Consider the following 20,552-nt stretch of genomic DNA (forward strand, 5'->3'; position numbering starts at 1 on the left):
CGGCTACGCTTCGTGAAATGCAGGCCAAAGTTGAGAAGGGGATGGGTCTATTCAATGTATAATTTATCTTTAATGGATTGTTGAATTATTAATTTACCGATTTCACTTCCCTTTTCTTGTCATATTTTTTTGACCCTCCGATTTTGATACTTATAAGAACAGTTTTTCGTTCTAATCTACCTATTTTTTGCCTTAGAAAATAAAGAATGAATGGAAAGAACACATGATGTACCAGTGGGCGAGGTGTGTGTTTCGCTGTCATAGTGCTCTTCTTGCCAACACAAGTCTGTGCATATCTTGAAAGATAGGCTTTCTAGTAAATAAAGGGTGAAATAACATATCTTGCCAACGCAGATCTGAAGGATTTTCTCATTAGTTAATGGTATTGTTCCTGCATCTCTCTTCAAATTTTCTCCTCCAAAATGAACTTTCGGTTCCCCTGAAGATGATATTCAGAGTTTTCTATTGTCGCTACAAATTATTAGCTAGTAAAAGCCTTGAAAATAATTGGTTTTAGAGATCTGAAAATTGCTGTTCCAGTAGGATGTTTAAAGATTTTTGAGACGATCTGTAGTTTCAAGCAGCAGCAGAAAAATGGGTGAGACGAAGGAGATCTTTAGTTTTAATAATTGTTTGTTAAGTAATTGTTCTTATGAACCTAATGTTCAGTTAGTAATTCCTGTAAGTTCATTACAATTTTGAAGATGTTAATTATTTTTTGTAAGGTGTTCATTACAGAGGGCGAAAAGTTCAATAAATTAAGTGTGAAGTACATTATAGCGGGCAAAAAATAAATTTCTAAACTTAACATCAATGGTCTTATAATTTGTACTAATTTTGAGCAGAATCAGGGCAAGTTCATTTAAATAATGTCAAATTTATATTAAAAATTATTGATATGTTCAATAATTCTAAATTTTACAAAATAGTTTGTTCAACAATATTATTGATTTGTTCATCAAAATTATTAATGTGATCAATGATTCTAAATTTTGAAAAATATTTAATATGTCAGTGAAACCTACAATTAATCAATATTCAACATTATTAAGCACATTATTCAACTAGAATCCACCTTAAACCCTAAAACATTAAATAAAAAAAAACAAAAAAACAAAAAACGAAAAAGAAACATGTAGAATCCATACTAATGAAAGGATCGACAACAACAATAGAATTAATACTTACATATGATTTGCATTTGATAATAAAAAGAAAGAGAAAACAAAAAAGAAAAATGAAAGATAAAATGAATATTGTCTATTATGTTCAACAAATTAGGCATTATGTTCAGCTAAATTATGCATTACGTTCAATCCAATATTTCAAAAAAATTATTTAGTGTTGTGGCTTGGTGTTGAGTCCACTGTTGTGAAGCAAAAAATAAAAATAAAAAATCGTTGAAACTGATGAAAAACTAGTATGTGAAAGTATAATTACAAAAAAGAAAAAAATAGTCAGAAATAATGAAAATATAGATATGCATATATCTTTCCAAATCCAAATGAATATATGTGATTACCGTAATTATAGAAGCCATCGGTTACAAAAAATTAGTATATTACTATTACATCCTTTTGACTTTAAACACATGCATAAATTGAGATGCATCAACATCCGTTGGATTTGATAAATCAATGCTCCAGATTTATTCTCACTTCTCAATATATTTAGACTTCTCAATAGAACTTTTCCCTATATATATATATCATATATATTAATTATACATTTATTCATATAATTATTGAATTTAATCTAACAAATAATTCTTAAATTATTAAATTATTCAAGAACTAAGCGTAACCTTCCCACGCTGAGGTATGCAAAGACACCAAAATAGAGATATTGAATGCTCGTCTATAAATATAAGAACTATATATATAGGGGCGGTTATTCAATAAACCACCCTTATTTTAAGAATTACGAACCAGCAAAAATGCATGAATTTTATGTATAACGCGCATGAATAAACTGTATAAAGGCATGAATTGCGAAAATTAATTTTTTGCTACCTTTAGGATTCGAACTCAGGACCATGAATTTATCCAACAAGGTGATGAATCAACCGTAGATCTTGATGATCTAAGGGCTGAAAATGGTTCCTAATTTATATTTTAAGAAGCGTTTTTATTTTAGTCTTCCCCTATATATATATTAAGAACTATATTTATCTCTGAACATATGACTTGTGAGTTTGGGGGCATGTATATAATATATATTAATATCTATGTGATATTCTTATTCACGCAATTATAAACAAGTGGCAAAACACATAGCGTCAATTAACACGTTAATTAATAGACCAATCTATGGGCAGGTTGCTATAATACACTAGTGTCCATAAATAGATGCAAGTTGTACATCGCTCAAAAAGGAAAAAATAAAAAAGAAAAGAAAAAGAAAGACAATATGCATGCACATTGTACAACGCATTTTTAATTAAGGGTAAATATCATATTAAACCTTAAACTATACCCGCTTTATCAAAAATACCCTGAAACTTTCGAAATGCTCTCAAAACCCTCAAAGTATCAGGATTTTATCAAATATATCCTGCATCTCTTTTCCGGTCACCAGAAATATGACGTGGCTCGCCGGATGCCACAGTGTAATTTAAATTCTATTTTTTTAAATCCATGTCATTTTTTTATTCTCTTTTCTTAATCCATGTCATTCTTTTATATTCTCTTTTATTCTAATCAATCGAAATGGCGAAACGGTAGCAGCCCCACGCGGGGTTTCAGGGGGCGGCGACCTCGACTCCGGGCGAAGCAGCAGCAGATCCGGGCGGCGGCGTTGCTTCAGCAGCGGCCACCTCGACTCCGGGCGAAGCAGCAGCAGATCCGGGCGACGGCGTTGCTTCAGCAGCGGCGACCTCGACTCCGGGCGAAGCAGCAGCAGATCCGGGCGGCGGCGTTGCTTCAGCAGCGGCGACCTCGACTCCGGGCGAAGCAGCAGCAGATCCGGGCGGCGGCGTTGCTTCAGCAGCGGCGACCTCGACTCCGGGCGAAGTAGCAGCAGATCCGGGCGAAGCAGCAGCAGATCCGGGCGGCGCGGCGTTGCTTCAGCAGCGGCGACCTCGACTCCGAGCGAAGCAGCAGCAGATCCGGGCGGCGCGGCGTTGCTTCAGCAGCGGCGACCTCGACTCCGGGCGAAGCAGCAGCAGATCCAGGCGGCGCGGCGTTGCTTCAGCAGCGGCGACCTCGACTCCGGGCGAAGCAGCAGCAGATCCGGGCAAAGCAGCAGCAGATCCGGGCGGCGGCGTTGCTTCAGCAGCGGCGACGTCGGGGTGACGGTGGTTCCAGGCGTGGTAGCGCGGCGTGACAGCGATCGAGAGCGAGAGAGACGAGAGATGTGTGTGGGTGTGTTTCAGCGATGGAGAAGAAGAAGGGGCGTCGGCTCAAGCAGAGAGACGCCGGCGTGGAGGCGGACGGCGCCGGTTCGCGCCGAGCATTCGCCGGCCTTAGGCGGCGGCGGCAGAACCGAGAGAAGGGAAGGAGATGAGCTCCGTACTGGGTGTGTGGGTGAGTTTGGTAAAACCGTAAAAAAGAGAATAAAAAAATGAGAATAAAAGAATGACATGGATTAAAAAAATAGAATAAAAAAATGACATGGATTTAAAAAAAATAGAATTTAAATTACACTGTGGCATCAGACGAGCCACGTCATATTTCTGATGACCGGAAAATAGATGCGGGATATATTTGATAAACTCCTGATACTTTGAGGGTTTTGAGAGCATTTTGAAAGTTTCAGGTTATTTTTGATAAAGCGGGTATAATTTAAGGTTTAATATGATATTTACCCTTTAATTAAGTTGCTGAAATTAATTTAGGTTTTATCATGCAAGAAAAGAGCTGAGTTGTTGAATTATCTATAGATTATTAATATTTAGAGCTGGGTATATCCGTTTCTTGTTCCACTGGATCATGATTCTGTCATAAATAATTAGGCTTTGGTTGAACATAAACCCCAGCAACCCCCATATATTATGATCGATCAATCTCCAATCATCGTCAAGGACAAAGCTAATTTTAATGTAACACCCCAATTTTCATAAACTTTTTAATATAAAATCTTTGAAAAATTAATAGATAAAATAAAATTTCTTGAATTATAAAAGTTTAAACCAATTTAAATCAACTTGCCAAAACTAAAGTAGTATCATAAAATTTTTTAAAAAAAAAAAAACGATAAACTAAAACTTAACAAATCCTACTAAACTGTTCAATGTAAAATCCTTATCACTAGTCATTCTCCACTTCCATGGCCATTTCGACTCTGAAACTGCAAAACTGAAAAGATAAGGGGTGAGCATATTGAAAATATACTCAATGAGAAACCATGCAAATATTCACGTACACATAAACATGCAAATAATTCACATTGTCATACACATATTCTGAAAGAATTTATGATCATGTACTTGAACATGATATTCTGAATTTCTGATCATGTACTTGAACATGATATTCTGCGTTTCTGATCATGTACTTGAACATGATATTCTGAACATGTATTTCTACATGGCTGAACAAGTATAATCAAACATGAACTAAAAGCATATTCAAACATACATGAATATAACAACAAGCATATAATCCCTCACCTTAAAGTTGAAGCTAAATAAATCAAATCCGGAATGAAGGTCTTAATAGCGCCACACCAGAAGAATTCGTCAAAATCGCAGCTGAACAGACCAGTCAGCTTCAAGCTTTCGTTTGAAGCCTCAAACGTCCTCAAATCGTATTTTGCCCAGAAATACGACTTCTTCGTCTTCGAGAGAGATTTCCGTGGCCGCCTGTTTCGCTTGAATCGGAGTTCTGTAGAGGAAGTTATGGCCGTTCTCCTGAAACTGTCAGAACTTGATTTCCTGCGAAAATCTGACTCCACACGTTTCTGGCCCTCTCTGCTCTCTAAAACCCTAATTAATTAGTGTGTCCGTCTCTTTTAGGGTTTGAAAATAGATCCCATATTTATACTAGTTTCTAAAGAGCTTTTGATAAATATAAAAAAATTATTTTCTATGTATATCTCCTACTAAGATAAAGAATAAAGATGATAAAAGGAGTTCTAATTCTAATAGGAATCATTAATAATAATAATAATAAGCTATACAAGAAAAATACCATTAATTAAACTTATAAAATAAATCTAAGTTATCGGGGTGTTACATTTAATCTCCCAGTGTAAAAGTTTTGAATAATTTTTTAAATAAGGGCATCCATATTGGAGAGCCAAAAATGGGCTCTTAAAAATGGTCTCCACCATTTAAGAGCCCACCATTCATATTGGAGAGCCAACACCACAACTCTTAAATTTTGTATTTTATTTTATCTTTATCTTTAATATTTATTTTTAATTAATTTTAACACTATATTTAATAACATGAATTTCATTGAAAATAAAATTTAACACTACATTGATTGAAAATAAAAAAAGTCCTAAATTATTTTAAATTAAAACAACATAGAAAAAAACCTACAATTAAAATTTTTAAAGATCATTGCGTTTCTTGATTTTTTTCCCACCTTTTTCAAGAAGAAGAATGAGAATTGCGTGTGAAATTGAATAGAAACAGAGAGTAATTTATAGAAGCAATATAGAAGATAAAAAAAATTGCAAACGAGCCATTTGCAAACGGCTCTCTACCAAAACGCTGAAAAGGGTGCCAGCTTTTTGATTTTTTGATTATTTATTTATTTATTTTTAATGACATGAAAAAATATGATTGGGCTGTGTATAACATGCGCCCAATCACAAACCGTTGTGCACCAGTTACGGAGGGGCGAGCTGGGCGTCGGGGAAGCTGGTGTGGCATTTGATGGGGAGGGGGGCACTAAGTGCGCGTCGGCGTCCCCCCTCCACTATGGATGCCCTAAAGAGATTTTCTAATTTTCTGCTTCAGAAGATTACAGTCTTTTTGAACCCTGCACACAAATATTACAAATTTACAAATATTCTTTTATATCACATTGCAATAAAGCAAATATGGCATACATTTTAAATTATCATTTTCTTTTGACACCATAGTTTGGATGTTCGATAATCTGAAATCATTTATTATCTTTTAAATTTAGATAATAATACTCATAAGCTTAATGATCAATGGACAATTTTGATAGTATTCAAAGCTTCATATCAGATGATATTGTGTTCATCGATGCTCAATATTCTGATGTGGTCTTTTCAGATGTCATCTCACTTTCGACGTTGAGTCCTCAGAAGTTAGTTTTGATCTTTCAAATTACAGATATGCTCAAACATGCTCGGAAGCCATACTTGATCTTTCAGGTTCCAAATGAGATGATGCTCAAAAATCTCAATCTCTGTAAAGTAAGATGAGGTCTTTCGAGCTCCAAATGAGATGACACACAATAGTTCAATGCTCAGAATCTTTCAAACTTTGGATGAGATGATCCGAAGTCTCATGCACAAAAGTCAAATGTGGTCTTTCAATCTCCAGATAAGAAGTTGCTCATAAGTCAGATGTCTCGAAGTCAGCTCTGGTCTTTCAAGCTCTAAATAAAATGATGCTCAAAGGTCAGTTTTGGTTCAAGCTCGATATGAGATGATGCTCAAGTGTCTTTTAAGCTCCAAATGAAACGATGTTCAGAAGTATGATGCAAACAACTAGAACTCAAATCTCAACGTGTAATAAAAATAACTTTAAATCGGGTTTGAGACAAGTATGAATATATAATTATAAATGGGTCCGACCATATCTACATGCCTGCATGGCATTTTTTTTTCTATTTTATCAATATTTTAGTATATTATTTATCGTATTTATTACCCATTCGTCCACGAAAAGATGTCTTAAAGGAGGGAGACACAGATTTTAAAAAAACTTGTGTTATTTATTTAGTGAGTGGTGAAAGCCCATAAATTAAGAAAAAGTGAAATAGTTAATTAAATTAATTAGTGAATGGAGAAATGGACCCACAAGTTAGTAAGTGAAGAAATGAACCCACAAAGTATTATTAAAAATAGATTAAGACATTTTTTTGTGAACGCACCAAAATGACAAATTATGACATATTTTATATACGGAGTGAGTATTATATTTATTATATTTACTCTGTAATATTTCACTTTTATTTAGATGGATTATTATTAATATTTATAAATTTAAATGGGATCGATTAATTAATCAAATTTGAAATGTGTAAGAATATATCCTTATATAATAGGAAAATGTTCAATAGAGAAAGGTAATGTTGAAAGAGAAGGGATAAATACGACCATTGATCATCATGATCCATCAAATGGTCAATAATTAAAGGGAGAAGTAGCAAATAGTCCCCTATCATACAACTCTCTAACACATTTATCTCCCTATCTTTTAATTGTGGGCTGTTAGCCCCTCAACATTTCATAAAGAGTGCAAAATTCCCCCTATTTCTAACAGACACTTAACACCGTTAAATATATATATTTTTATTTCACTATAATATTTGTTAATACACTCCTACAAATATTTATACGCAAACCTCAACCTTAACTAATAATTAAGAACTACTCCCTCCGTCCACAAAGAGTGTCTGGTGGAGTGGAGGGCACGAATTTTAATAAAAAAATTAGAAGATGTGATTTTATTGTTAAAGGGTAGTATGAGGTCTACCAAATTGTAAAAGTAAATGGTGAGTATTGTGTAAATATTGAGTGTGAATTGTGTTTAAAGTATAAAGTAGGTTTCCAAAAAAGGAAAACACACAATCTTCGTGAACGGACTAAAAGAAGTATGTTGGGAACCCCATGGAATATCGTGTCTTGTTTTGATGATACCAAAATCCTTAGGTTTAATATGTAATAGACTAGAACAGTTTGAACTCAAGTGTTAGAGTTCGTTTCTAGTTTAGTTTGCAGTTCTGAAGACTGAAGACTGAAGAACGAAGGACTGAAGACTGAAGTTACCAACTGAAGTATCAGTTGAAGAATCAGTTCGGAACTGATTACTTAATGTGTGCCCTCTGGACACAGCGGACTGATACTAAAGTCAAGTATCAGTTAAACATTATTCCTCGGACTGAACTTCCAACGTTCAAAGGAAGCCACGTGCTCACATAGTACAGCCGCATTAAATGCAGAGATCTCATGACCATCCCTCTCTGTAGAGGTCATTCCTATTTGGTGGCTACTTTATCAGAGACGTCGCATCTCCTGCTCATCAACATAGTCGTTCCCACCAAACAAGGAACCTCGAAGATTGAAGCCTCAGCCCAAATTCGAAAAGCTCTCCAACGAAAGAAATCTTGAAGACGTTCTCCGCCAACGGATCTATTCATGATCTCTCCTATAAGTAGTGCTCGAGGATCACTTCAATCTTCACCGATTCAACGACATAAGCTGAAGCTCTGCCAAAATTGCTACTCAGCTCAAAGTTTAATCTCCCCAAAGCTTGAATCGAAGAAGAGAATTCCAAAGCCAAAATCAGTCACTGCTGATTACACACATTCTCTTAGACCTTAGGCAAATATCTGTTTACCCAGAAGCCTAGGTCAAACTTGCTCCAAAGAACTTGTTCTTTGAAGTTTAGTTGGCAAGTTTTTCAAACCTCATTTCGAGAGATAGAATCGAGTGTTTGAGTGGTAAAGGGGTTCAGGAAGGTACTCTGACTCCGTGAGATCCTAGTGCAAGGTCGTGCTAGGAGTGAGAAATCCAACGCGAGTGAAGTGTTGGTACTGAAGAGTGGAATCTTCAGTGGAACGGTTGTGTGCACCCGGCAAGCACACGGTTCGGTTTGCAGTGCACCAGTTAAGCACTTGCGGAGTGGATTGTTGGTTTGATCAACCGACCGTGGATGTAGGAAAGTATTTTCCGAACCACGTAAAAATCTCTATGTTATTTACAACGTTCAGTTTTACATACCTACTTGTGTTCTTATGTTTGATAAACTGAATACTGAATAACTGCAAAGAGAAACCTAAGACTAACAACGTGCTCAACCGAGGCTATTACGAAACAAAGTTATTTTCGCTACGTATGATATCAGTCTAACTGATCTATCATCTGATAGTCAGAAAGATTTATATCATCTCTGTTTTAGCAAACTCGATTGAAGCATCTACGTGCATCAGTTAAGTTCCAGTAACTTAACTGATAACTCCTTACTGAAGAGTCTTTCAGTATCAGTCGTCAACCCTGTTTGGTCAAAACTCCTTTCTGTTAACAGGTGTCTTAGTTTGCTTGTAAAGTTTCGTTTTGATCTCTATCTTGAGATCCCTCTGTTTTTAGAGGAAAGAAAAATAGCCCATAGGTGTATTCTCCCCCCCTCCCCATACACCTATTCGAGACCCTCCGAACCTAACAAAGTAATAAACACACAATCTTTGTGGACGGAGGGAGTATAATTAAATATAAGTTCTAATTTTTTTTGGGAACAATCGGCGAATGCCAAAGATTAAAATGTGTAAGATTGAATGCTCATAAGCTTTGACGTATTTTTATTTATCATACCACTTGGATATCATGGTCAATGTATCCTGCTTCTTGGAGAAATAAATAGAAGCACTTGCATGAGCATATTTTAATCTTTGCGTACTCGTCGATTGTTCCCAAAAATATGAATTTATATTAATGATAGTTGTTAATTATTAATTAAGGTTGAGGTTTGCGTAGAAATATTTGTAGAAGTGTATTTTTCTTGGCAAATATTATAGTGAAATAAGAAATAAAAAAAATATAAATAAAATATTTAACGGTGTTAAGTGTCAATTAGAACAGGGAATTTTGCACTCTTTATGAGATGTTGAGGGGCTAACAGCCCACAATTAAAAGATAGGGAGATAATTGTGTTAGGAGGTTGTATGATAGGAGGCTATTTGCTACTTATCCCATAATTAAATATATATATATATATATATATATATATATAGGATAGAGTTCTATGGAGACCATCAAAATTTGAAGAACGAAGACAAAATCCTATGCGTCGATCATGGTATATCCAAGGGTGATGATTCATCTGGTGAAGATTTGATATTTTCGTTAATTGTCATAGATATAGGCAATCAAATCTTTTATTTATGGAATATTAATTTGATGAAGAGTCTGTTACGTGCATAATGCATCCACAGTTTATGTTCATTGATATGTTCGTAGAAAATACTAATGAACATACTAATGTTCGTTGATATGTTCGTAAAAAAATAAATGAACATACTAATTTTCGTTGATATGTTCGTAAAAAATAAATGAACATACTAATGTTCATCGATATTTTCGTAAAAAAATAAATGAACATACTACTGTTCGTCGATATTTTCGTAGGAAAAACAAATTAACATAATAATGTTCACATATTATGTTCATTGACGGATCAGGTCCTAGAACAGGAAGTTTCGAAATTTCTGGGATTTATTCAACGTGATCCCAGATTTCAGTGGATTTAATCAACCAATATTTAATTACATCAAAAATCAAATCAAGAAATTATATAAACCGTACGTTAGATTAAGCAAGATCGACGCATATGATTTGATATTTGTTCTCTATGTAGGGGAGTGGTCTCCATTGAAGCTGACCATATATATATATATATATATATATATATATATATATATATAGGGTCAAGTTAAACAGAGAATTATTATATATTTCATTTTGAACACGTCTATACATTTTACGAACAGATTAACATAACTAACGAACAGGCATATTTAGTAAAAAAAGAGAAAAACTCGCCACCAACAGGATTCGAACCCGGGGTAAATTGCTGTTCATGCGGTACATTGATCTATTCATAAAAATTGTAGATCTGTTCGTTTTTATTTCACGAATTCTCTATTCTCTAAATATTTGGCATTCTCTATTTAATTTTTCTATATATATATATATATATGGTCAGCTTCAATGGAGACCACTCCCCTATATAGAGAATGAAGACCAAATCAGAGCCATTGATCTCATCAAAATCAATGAATCAGATTCATCCGAATTCTTCAAGTTTAGGAAATCCCGTAAATTCCTCATTTTCTAATTCTGGGAACCAACGAACATTATTATGAACTTACGAACATAAGTATGTTTATTTGTATGTTCATTTATTTTTATACAAACATATCGACGAACATTAGTATGTTCATTTGGTTTTTATACGAACACATCGACGAACATTAGTGTGTTCGTAAGTTCATAATAGTGTTCGTTGGTTCCCAGAATTGGAAAATGAGGAATTTACGGGATTTCCTAAACTTGAAGAATTCGGATGAATTTGATTCGTTGATTTTGGTGAGATCAATGGCTCTGATTTGGTCTTCATTCTCTATATAGGGGAGTGGTCTTCATTGAACTCTCCCCTATATATATATATATATATATATATATATATATATATATATATATATAATATAGGGTTAGATTCTATGAAAACACAAAGATAGATGGAGAAATGAGACACAATGTGGTTCGTTAGATCAATCTTGATCAAAGGCTGAGATTAAAAGTTAATATAATTAAAATTGGTAAGATTCATATATCCCTAAAATTACTCACTTTCCATTTTCTCTCCATCATCTCTCTCTCTCTCTCTCTCTCGTCCCCTCTCATCTCTATCTCTCTCGTCTCCCTCTGTAAATTCTGCCGCCCCCTTCCTCTTCTCCGGCGAATGTTCAAGGTACGGAGAAGGGAGCGGTGGCCGGAGTTCAGAAGTTCAATACCACAAATTCAAAAGTTCACAGAATTATATGTATAAGTTCAATAAAATTATCTGTAAAATCTGCCGCCCCCTTCCTCTTCTCCGGCGAATGTTCAATGTACGGAGAAGGGGGCGGCGACCGGAGTTCAGAATTCTAGAAAATCAAAAGTTCACAGAAATATATGTACAAGTTCAATAAAATTATATGTATAAGTTCACAGAATTATATGTACAAGTTCAAAAGTTCTTCGGCTGAACTTGGGCGGCGGTGGCTCTGAACTTGAGGGCGGTCGAAGGCGGCAGTGGTGGTGCGGACGAATCGGGGCGGCGACGGTTGAAGGTGGCGATGGTGGTGTGGAGAACATAGAGAGGACGGAGGGAGGCGGCGGTCGAAGATTCTGATGGCTGAACTTGGGCGGCGGTGGCTGAACTTGAGGTCGGTCGAAGGCGGCGGTGGTGGTGTGGAGAACAGAGAGATGACGGAGGGAGGCGGCGGTTGAAGGCGGCGGCGATGGTGTGGAGAACAGAGAGATGACGGATGGAGGCGTTGGAAGAGGCGGCGCCGCGCTGAGGGATTCGAACCCTAGGCGGCGCGGGTTTAGGGTTCACGGTGACAGGGAAAGGGAGAGGGAGAGAAAGAGAGAGGAGAGAGTGGACGGGCAGATCGTGAGAGAGAGAGATGAGGGAGAGAGAAAATGGAAATGAGTAATTTTAGGGATATATGAATCTTACCAGTTTTAATTATATTGACTTTTAATCTCAGTCTTTGATCAAGATTGATCTAACGAACCAGATTGCGTCTCCTTTCTCCATCTAACTTTGTGTTTCCATAGAACTTTTCCCTATATATATATATATATGTGTGTGTGTGTGTGTGTGTGTGTGTGTGTGTGTGTGTGAATTAAGCCTAAATAATAACATATACTCCATCCGTTCCACGAATCTTGACACGTTTTTCTTTTTGGGCCGTCCCACGAATCTTGACACATTTTCAAATAAGGTAATAATTATTACATTCTCTCTCTTACTTTATCACTTTTATCACTAATCTACAACTCTTTAATTCTCGTGCCGAAACCAAACGTGTCAAGATTCGTGGAACGGGGGAGTACTATATTAAAGGAGCATTATTTTTTTGAGACCACCAAAAATGATGGGCCCTGGGAGGTCGCCTATGCTGGCCCATGCCCAGGGCCGGCCCTGTCTACACCAAACAACGGTGAAAAAATAATCGCACCTAGGCAGAAAAATTACATCGGGAAAAAAACAGACCTCTATATTATATAACAGTGAAAAAATAATCGTACGCAGGTAGAAAAACTACACTGTATATAAACGAAATTGAACCGAAAATCTCTCACGAACGAAAGTGTTTGAGTGTCTCACCTTTGTAAATTCAACTAGGGCATCATTAACGGGTAATAACAAATATTAGTTCATAAATAATTAGTGACATTATTACGTATAGTATAGATTCTGCTTATTTCTGAAGGTGGACCCGGGGAAGAAAATATCTAGAGCATGAAGTGCCAAGACTCAAGAGGCCTATACAGGTATGTATAAGCATCAGTTTAGTCAACCAAATAATAATAATAATAATAATATCAAAATTAATCAATTCTAGGTCGGATTTATCGCAGGGAGTTTTTATGCAATTTTCCATTACAATCCATATGTCCAATTTTAACTTATTGCTCTTACCTTTTCAGCATATTTCTAAAAATAAGACGATCATTTGAAAAGTCTTCTTTTCTTTTTGGAGAACAACCATGGTTCCGAAAAGTTCAAAATTCATAATATCTGAATTTTGGAAAATAAACCTTATTAGATAAAAAAAAGAAAGAAAGAATTATTCAAGAATTAAACCTTTTAATTTTAAAGAGCCGCTTTCCCCTCACTTTCCCCCTCCACCACTCCGAACGCGCTGTACATATATATATATATACAGTGTGTGTTTCTCGGTCTCTTTTCACGCAGAAAAACACACACAAATCCAGCATCGGAACAAAAAAAACAAAAGGCTCAACGTTTCTTGGCTTTTCTTCTGCAAAAGTGTTTTTCTTTTCCTTTTACTTTTCAGACGCACAGAGATATATATTCTATCTTGGTCGCATTATTATAGAGAAGTTATAATTAACAGAAAAGGGTGGGAATCCGAATGAGATTTCGTGTGAAGGTTTCCATATAAGAAGAGAAAAACGGGGAGGATTGTTTGAGAGAGAAAATGCGGTGGGTGAGTTTGTTAGGATTGGTGATTTTTGTGAGGTTGGTGGCAGGCGGGGTGCACAGAAATGCCTATGCTACCATGATGTATATGGGGACGCCGAGGGACTACGAGTTCTATGTGGCCACACGTGTCATGCTGAGATCGCTCCGTCATCTTAAGGTCGATGCTGATCTCGTCGTCATTGCCTCCATTGATGTACCTTCCCGCTGGGTTCAAGCTCTGTAAGTACTATACCATTACCACCTCTCTCTCTCTCTCTCTCTCTCTCTCCTCTTTTTGTTTTTATTATTTTAAAATACCAACTCTTAATGTTGATGATTTCTAGCCTCTTTTGGTGATTTGTATTTTAACTGTCTAAAATATACTTTTGGTTCAATTTTACTTCTTTATTTTTTCTTTGAAAATGACATAAATTTTAATAAAATGATTGAGTGTGTTGTGTGTTAAAAGTATTAGTGGAATAAAAGTATCATATTTTTGGAGATTGTGTGGAATCAAAAAAAGAAAATTGAGATTAAATTAGTTTAAAATTAATTTTATTATATAAAAAATGTCAGACACATAAGATGAGATTAAATTTACGTAATATTATCTCGAGATTAAGTATTGTGTTATATTCAAATAGTTGAATAAAATTCAGGAGATTAAACCTATATAATTCACCAAATTAAACAAGATAGATATTGTAGTTTACTTAGTCAACTTATTTTGGAAGACAGTAAAGGTCGCTCGACCAACTTAACTAATTAACTAGGACCAATATTATTGTGCCATTTAATCATCTCAATTTTCGAAAAAAAAAATCGATTGAAAAGACTTTTCTAGCGACATTTTATCTTTAATTACATATTCAACCAGAACTTAGATTAAACCTATATATTTTTATATTTATAGGAATTGACAATCGATATTTTTTATGGGCAGTGATAACATCAATTAGAATTCTTATAGTATCTAACTTATGTTTACCTAAAATACTTAATTCCATAGTGGTACCTTTTATTTAGATGGACCATGTTGCATATTTGTTTATATGGGGTTTGATTTAAAGAAGGGAAAAGAGGCAAATTGATGCAACTCAACGTTACATTATCATAGTAATGACAAATTATGCTATAGCTATATTGCATATTTCTTACTCAAATTACATGATCATAGAAATGACAAATTATGTTATAACTACATCGTATATTTTTATTTATTTATTCGTGTAATTCATACAAAAGAAAAACAAAATGATAAGTGAAAGCATAAATGAAAGGTTAGATTGAGTCGGATATTCACAAAGTGGAGCTATCGAGAAAAGGGCGGTTTTCCCAATTTCTCATTAATTTTGGATATTCTTACTCTTCTGTTTCTTTCTGCTGTCCACCGGCCATTTTTTGATACCAGTTAAATACTTAAATTTATGTGGATTATTATTTAATTTACACACCAAAATTTAAAATATTTCTTTTTATATCAGCATTTTCAATTATATTTACGCTGAAGCATTAAATTGACATCTCAGATGCCACGCACTTGAGCATATCCAATTTGGTCGTGCCCTATTAAATTACACATGGTCATGTCTTCAATTTCTACTTCTAAAATTTTGTACATTTTTAAGTAATAAATCTATTTTCATGATAGGAAATTAATTGACATGACCATAACCATTTTACTTAATTTGGTTGTTATGATTAAATACGCTTAAAATGTAAAAAAATACGGTTAATTTTATTTTTCTTAATTTTGAGTAGTATATATATGTATATGTATAATATGTATATATATATAACAAATGCACAGGAGATTTTTTTTATGATTGTGATTTATATGTTTTTCCTACTAGTGTTTATACATAAATATGAGCTTTTATTTATTTATTGATAAATATGCATAGATGATGCAAAGAACAATATTAAGCTAAGTAAAGTAATTATGAATGAGCTTGGTGGTAGACTCGGATCCACGTCCTCTTATTTTACTTAATTTATTCTACTATACTCTCTAATTTTAGTTATTTTCATTTAAGATATATAGTTCTAGGAAACTCCCCTACCCACTACTTCTGTCGATAAAAGTATTCAAAGTCCTACATAATTTAAGTGCAACGTTGGCCATATCAGTCAAAAGGATATATCTACACAAGTATTAATAATTCAAGTGATGAAATGCTTATTTTTTAAGTGTTTAATATAAAATAAAAATAACTACGAAATTAAAATCTTTCCCTGATTGATTAATTAATTTGTCATATTTCACGATAAGAGTCGGCAATCTTTTCACTTTTGGTTATCTACCAATTCATATAGTATTATTTTCGAGTATCTTTGTTTTTTTTCCCAAAAAATCCGTTATATACGGCAATATTCTATTCCAAGTAGGTATACGCCATCTTGGTTAAGATGAATATTGTATGGAATTTATAAATTTGGAATTTCTTTCGTTTGAATATTACAATGCTTTAATGCTTAAATTAGACATAGAAGTAAGGCTGAAAATAACTGGAAAATGCATGAATGAAATAAAGTAGAAAAAGAGTGGACGACCCCAACTCAACTTACTATGAATGAGGAAAGTTGTGAAAATAGACTCACTAAAGATTCTAGCTTGGCCTCAGCCTTGGAAAAAAAGTATGGATTGAAATTGTTTGCATCTGATGCTGTCAACTTGTGCTCGATTTCTTATATATATCTCAAAATTGACTTCGTTTAAAAAACATATATACGTGTATATATATATGCATATAAAAATGTTATATTCATATGTATAAAGAGTTCATACATAGTAGAAGTGCATACATAGACGACATTTGGCTGAGTGAATTAGCCTAATTTTGTTTGTGACATTTATTAAAATTGAGTGCATGTCACTATCTATAATTGGATGTTTATGAAATGCCGAACCTATTTTTTAAATTAATCTGTCTTGTTAGAACGCAAACGTAAATTTGCTTTTTGTGGATTTTGGGACTACCATGCTTTTGGATCGAGATCCTTTACTTCTCTTTTTGGTCAATTCAGTAATCTACACTACTATTATTAAAAAACTAAGATTTCTATTTGAAATTAATTTTAAAATTGATTTCAAAGTTGAGTGGTAATTTGGTAGATATAATAAAATTGAAGGTTTATTTGTAAAATAAATTTTTTTTATCCTTTTTTTTAAAAAAATTATATCACATTTTTCATTTTCGTCAGTCTCATAAAAGTGTATATTTTGGGACATGACCCCACTTTCTCCTTTTAACCACAATCACTTATTTTTACACAACCCAACAATCACTTCAACTACAACCATTCATTTTCACTCAACAATTTATCTACCAATTTTTTCTTAAAACTCGCATAATCCCTTATGTGATACACTTTTACGGGACGAATAAAGTATTTAATATGCATATCCAATTAAAGATCATGATAAGATCTTATTTGATATATTTTATGTAAATATTTGATATTTGATTTAAAATGTAAAAGTTATATTTATTTAAAGATTAAAAGTTTTAAATTCTCTCTTATCTCTTACTTTTTTTTGAATTAATCTATTTTTGAAATTCTTTTTAATTTTAATTTTAATTTTTTATTTTTTATTTTTTAACTTAACTTTTTTCCTTTTATAATATCAATTTTTACTATTGTGGGTTTATTTATTTATTTATTCATTGATTATTCAGCTTAAATATATCCGATTAGTATCAATTTTATAAATATAATGATAATAACTGAAATTATATCAATTTTATATAAATATAGAAATATAAAAACATTTTCTTGTGTATTGCACATGATGCAAATACTAGTTTAATATATATGAATAAGTTTTATTCATATTTGATACCATAAGATAGGAATATTTTTATATTTAAAAATGTTTAAAACTATGATAAAAGTCTATCTATTGTATATATAATATTTAAATTCATAATTTTTATTTGGTTGGACATGCCAATCAACGTAAGGCCTCTCTCTACTCGAGATAAGTAAAGCGGGCTAAAAATTCCTTGACTTTGTTATATTCTCTCTTTTTCTTTTTCACTCATTATATTCTCTCGTGTTCATTTTAAAAGTCGCTTAGGACTTTCAATTCATTTCGTTTTACTGTCGTTTTGACTTTTTAAACCACAAGTTTACTTAGCTATTCAACTTTTTCATTAATTAATTCAAATCATAAAATTATCATTAGTTAAGATGGGTGCCACTGTCAATTATCTGTTTCGATCACATTTCCCCCAACTATAACCAACTACGCCTCAAACTCAAATATAAAGAAGTAAAATTGAATATTTTTTAATGTGTTTTTGATACAGAGAAGAAGAGGATGGGGCGAAGGTGGTGAGCGTTGAGAACATCAGGAATCCGTACAGCGTTCAATCGCAATTCGATTGGAGATTCAAGCTAACACTGAACAAGCTTTACGCATGGAAGCTCGTCCAATATGATCGAGTGGTGATGCTCGATGCCGACAACCTCTTCCTCCGCAAAACCGACGAACTCTTCCAATGCGGCCAGTTTTGCGCGGTGTTCATCAACCCCTGCATCTTCCACACCGGCCTCTTCGTTTTGCAGCCGTCCATGGCGGTTTTCAACGACATGATGCATGAATTGGAGATCGGGAGAAGCAATCCCGACGGTGCCGATCAAGGATTTCTCACGAGCTATTTCCCAGATCTACTCAGCTCGCCTCAATTTGTTTCTCCTCCAAATGGCACCAAGCTGGATGGGACCTACAGGCTTCCTCTCGGATACCAAATGGATGCTTCCTACTATTGTATGCAATCGCCATCGCCTTAATTTTTTCATTTCAGTACTTGATTTGGGAATGGAATGATGAGAGTCTTCTCTTTCTTACTTGATTTAATTAGATCTGAAGCTCCGGTGGAATGTACCGTGCGGTCCGAACAGCGTGATCACCTTCCCTGGAGCTTCGTGGCTGAAGCCGTGGTACTGGTGGTCGTGGCCGGTCCTCCCGCTCGGCATCGACTGGCACAGGCAACGCCTCCAAACTATAGGGTTAGCACTCAAATTCCGAGTGATACAATACAATAATTTAATGGATTGAATTTATCTGTTTATATAATCTGTTTGAATCACAGATACGGTGCGGAGATGCCGATGGCTGTTATCCAGGCCGTGTTTTACTTGGGGATAATGGGCGTGGCGCGCCTTGCCCGCCCTAATCTATCGAAGCTCTGCTACCGTCGCGAGGAAAAGAGCGTCTTCTTCATCCAAATCGGCTTCAAGTTGATCGCTTTGTGGTCCATTCTTGCTGCCTACTTGCTCCCTATTCTCTTCATTCCCGTCACCATTCATCCTCTCATCGGCTGGACCCTCTACTTTCTTGGCGCCCTCTCTCTCTGCTTCGTCGCCGTTAACGCTTTCTTGCTCCCGATGCTGCCCGTTCTCGTCCCGTGGTTCGGCTTCTTGGGCGCCCTTCTCGTCATGGCCTACCCGTGGTACTCGGACGGCGTCGTCAGGGCCCTCTCTGTCTTCGCCTATGCCTTCTGCAGCTCCCCCCTTTTGTACGTCGCGTTTATCAGAATCGTGTCTTCCCTGCAAGTTGTGCTCGAGAGGGAAGGTTTCTTGCTGAGGTTGGGCGAGAGTGCGTTGCCCTCTGGATTCAGTAAGCTTTACTGAATCGGAGGTAGAGTCTTGTGTGAGATCGTATAACGAGTGAAGTGAAGAGAATTTTATTGATTTGTGGGCTGGAATATGGGAGGAGAACGAGGATCATGTTCTGTAAACAGCCCTGTTTTGCTACATGCAAAATTGAAAAGAAATTTTAAGTGGTTGGATTTTCATGAGTTGATTGCTTCTCTTCTGTAAATTCTTATGCACAAAAGCAATCACATGTCATCTGTTTTAACTCTTTTTTCTAATCCAGTAGAAAGATTGTAGCACTTTAAAAAAAATTCTACGAAATAAACCATTACATGATTTACATCTACATCAGTATATTTATATCAAATGAATTTAGCATAACTATTTTTCCTACGTAAATTACAAAGTTATTTCTACAATCGTTTTTTGGGAAAAGATATATGTGTATATATTTAATACCCTTTAAATTTTAACCCAATTTAGATCAATTATCCTAGATACGCTAGTAATAATTAATCCACCAATTTATTCCTACTAAGAACATGATAGCTTTATCACTAATCAGCCATATTCCAACAATTACGGATTGGAGGTGCTAATTGACTATAATCCAATTTAACCTAATTGATCAGGCTTAAATTAAATCAGAACTATCTTAATTTAAACACAAGAAACAAATCAAAATCAACAGGAATCAATTATATGAACAATTAGGTCTCACAAATTATTAAATCAATACTTCATTATTCTCGCCGAATTAAAAATTAGCTACTCATAATTAAACTAAAAATAATAAAACAAATAAAGCAAATATAAAGCAAGAATAATAAATTGCAATTGAATAACAAACCAATCACCACTATAGAATGATGAGGGAAACGTGTTCTGCCAAGAATTTTCCAAAATAAATTCAAAAGCTCTCTTCAAAGTTTTAGCAAGCAAAAAAAATAAAGATAAAACTAAAAACTAATAATAATCCCTTTCAAACTAAAACTAAATCCTAATCTAATAATCCTAATGTGGCGGCTAGGTGGGGAATAAAAGGCTAAGGGATTAAATCCCTAAAGTACCGTCTATCACCCAACAAGGGTATTTTCGGCCC

The 20,552-nt window shown here is 34.7% G+C and overlaps 1 protein-coding gene across 1 annotated transcript; it reads left to right on the top strand.

Annotated features, from left to right (window-relative positions):
- Positions 1–11,812: 11,812 nt before the first annotated feature.
- Positions 11,813–19,653, top strand: LOC131004357 (putative glucuronosyltransferase PGSIP8). Its single transcript, XM_057931030.1, has 4 exons — positions 11,813–14,086; positions 18,160–18,620; positions 18,715–18,862; positions 18,946–19,653. The coding sequence occupies exons 1-4, from the start codon at positions 13,863–13,865 to the stop codon at positions 19,484–19,486; spliced, it is 1,374 nt and encodes a 457-aa protein (XP_057787013.1). The 5' UTR covers positions 11,813–13,862; the 3' UTR covers positions 19,487–19,653.
- The last annotated feature ends 899 nt before the right edge of the window (positions 19,654–20,552 follow it).

Source organism: Salvia miltiorrhiza, unplaced genomic scaffold (genome assembly GCF_028751815.1).
Source record: "Salvia miltiorrhiza cultivar Shanhuang (shh) unplaced genomic scaffold, IMPLAD_Smil_shh original_scaffold_386, whole genome shotgun sequence".
NCBI classification, from domain to species: Eukaryota; Viridiplantae; Streptophyta; class Magnoliopsida; order Lamiales; family Lamiaceae; genus Salvia; species Salvia miltiorrhiza.

Excerpts from the sequence above, each read along its gene's own strand:
- LOC131004357 (XM_057931030.1), top strand. The coding sequence starts at position 13,863 with ATGCGGTGGGTGAGTTTGTTAGGATTGGTGATTTTTGTGAGGTTGGTG. Across the intron at positions 18,621-18,714 it reads AATGGATGCTTCCTACTATT|ATCTGAAGCTCCGGTGGAAT; the intron begins GTATGCAATCGC and ends TGATTTAATTAG. Across the intron at positions 18,863-18,945 it reads CAACGCCTCCAAACTATAGG|ATACGGTGCGGAGATGCCGA; the intron begins GTTAGCACTCAA and ends TTTGAATCACAG.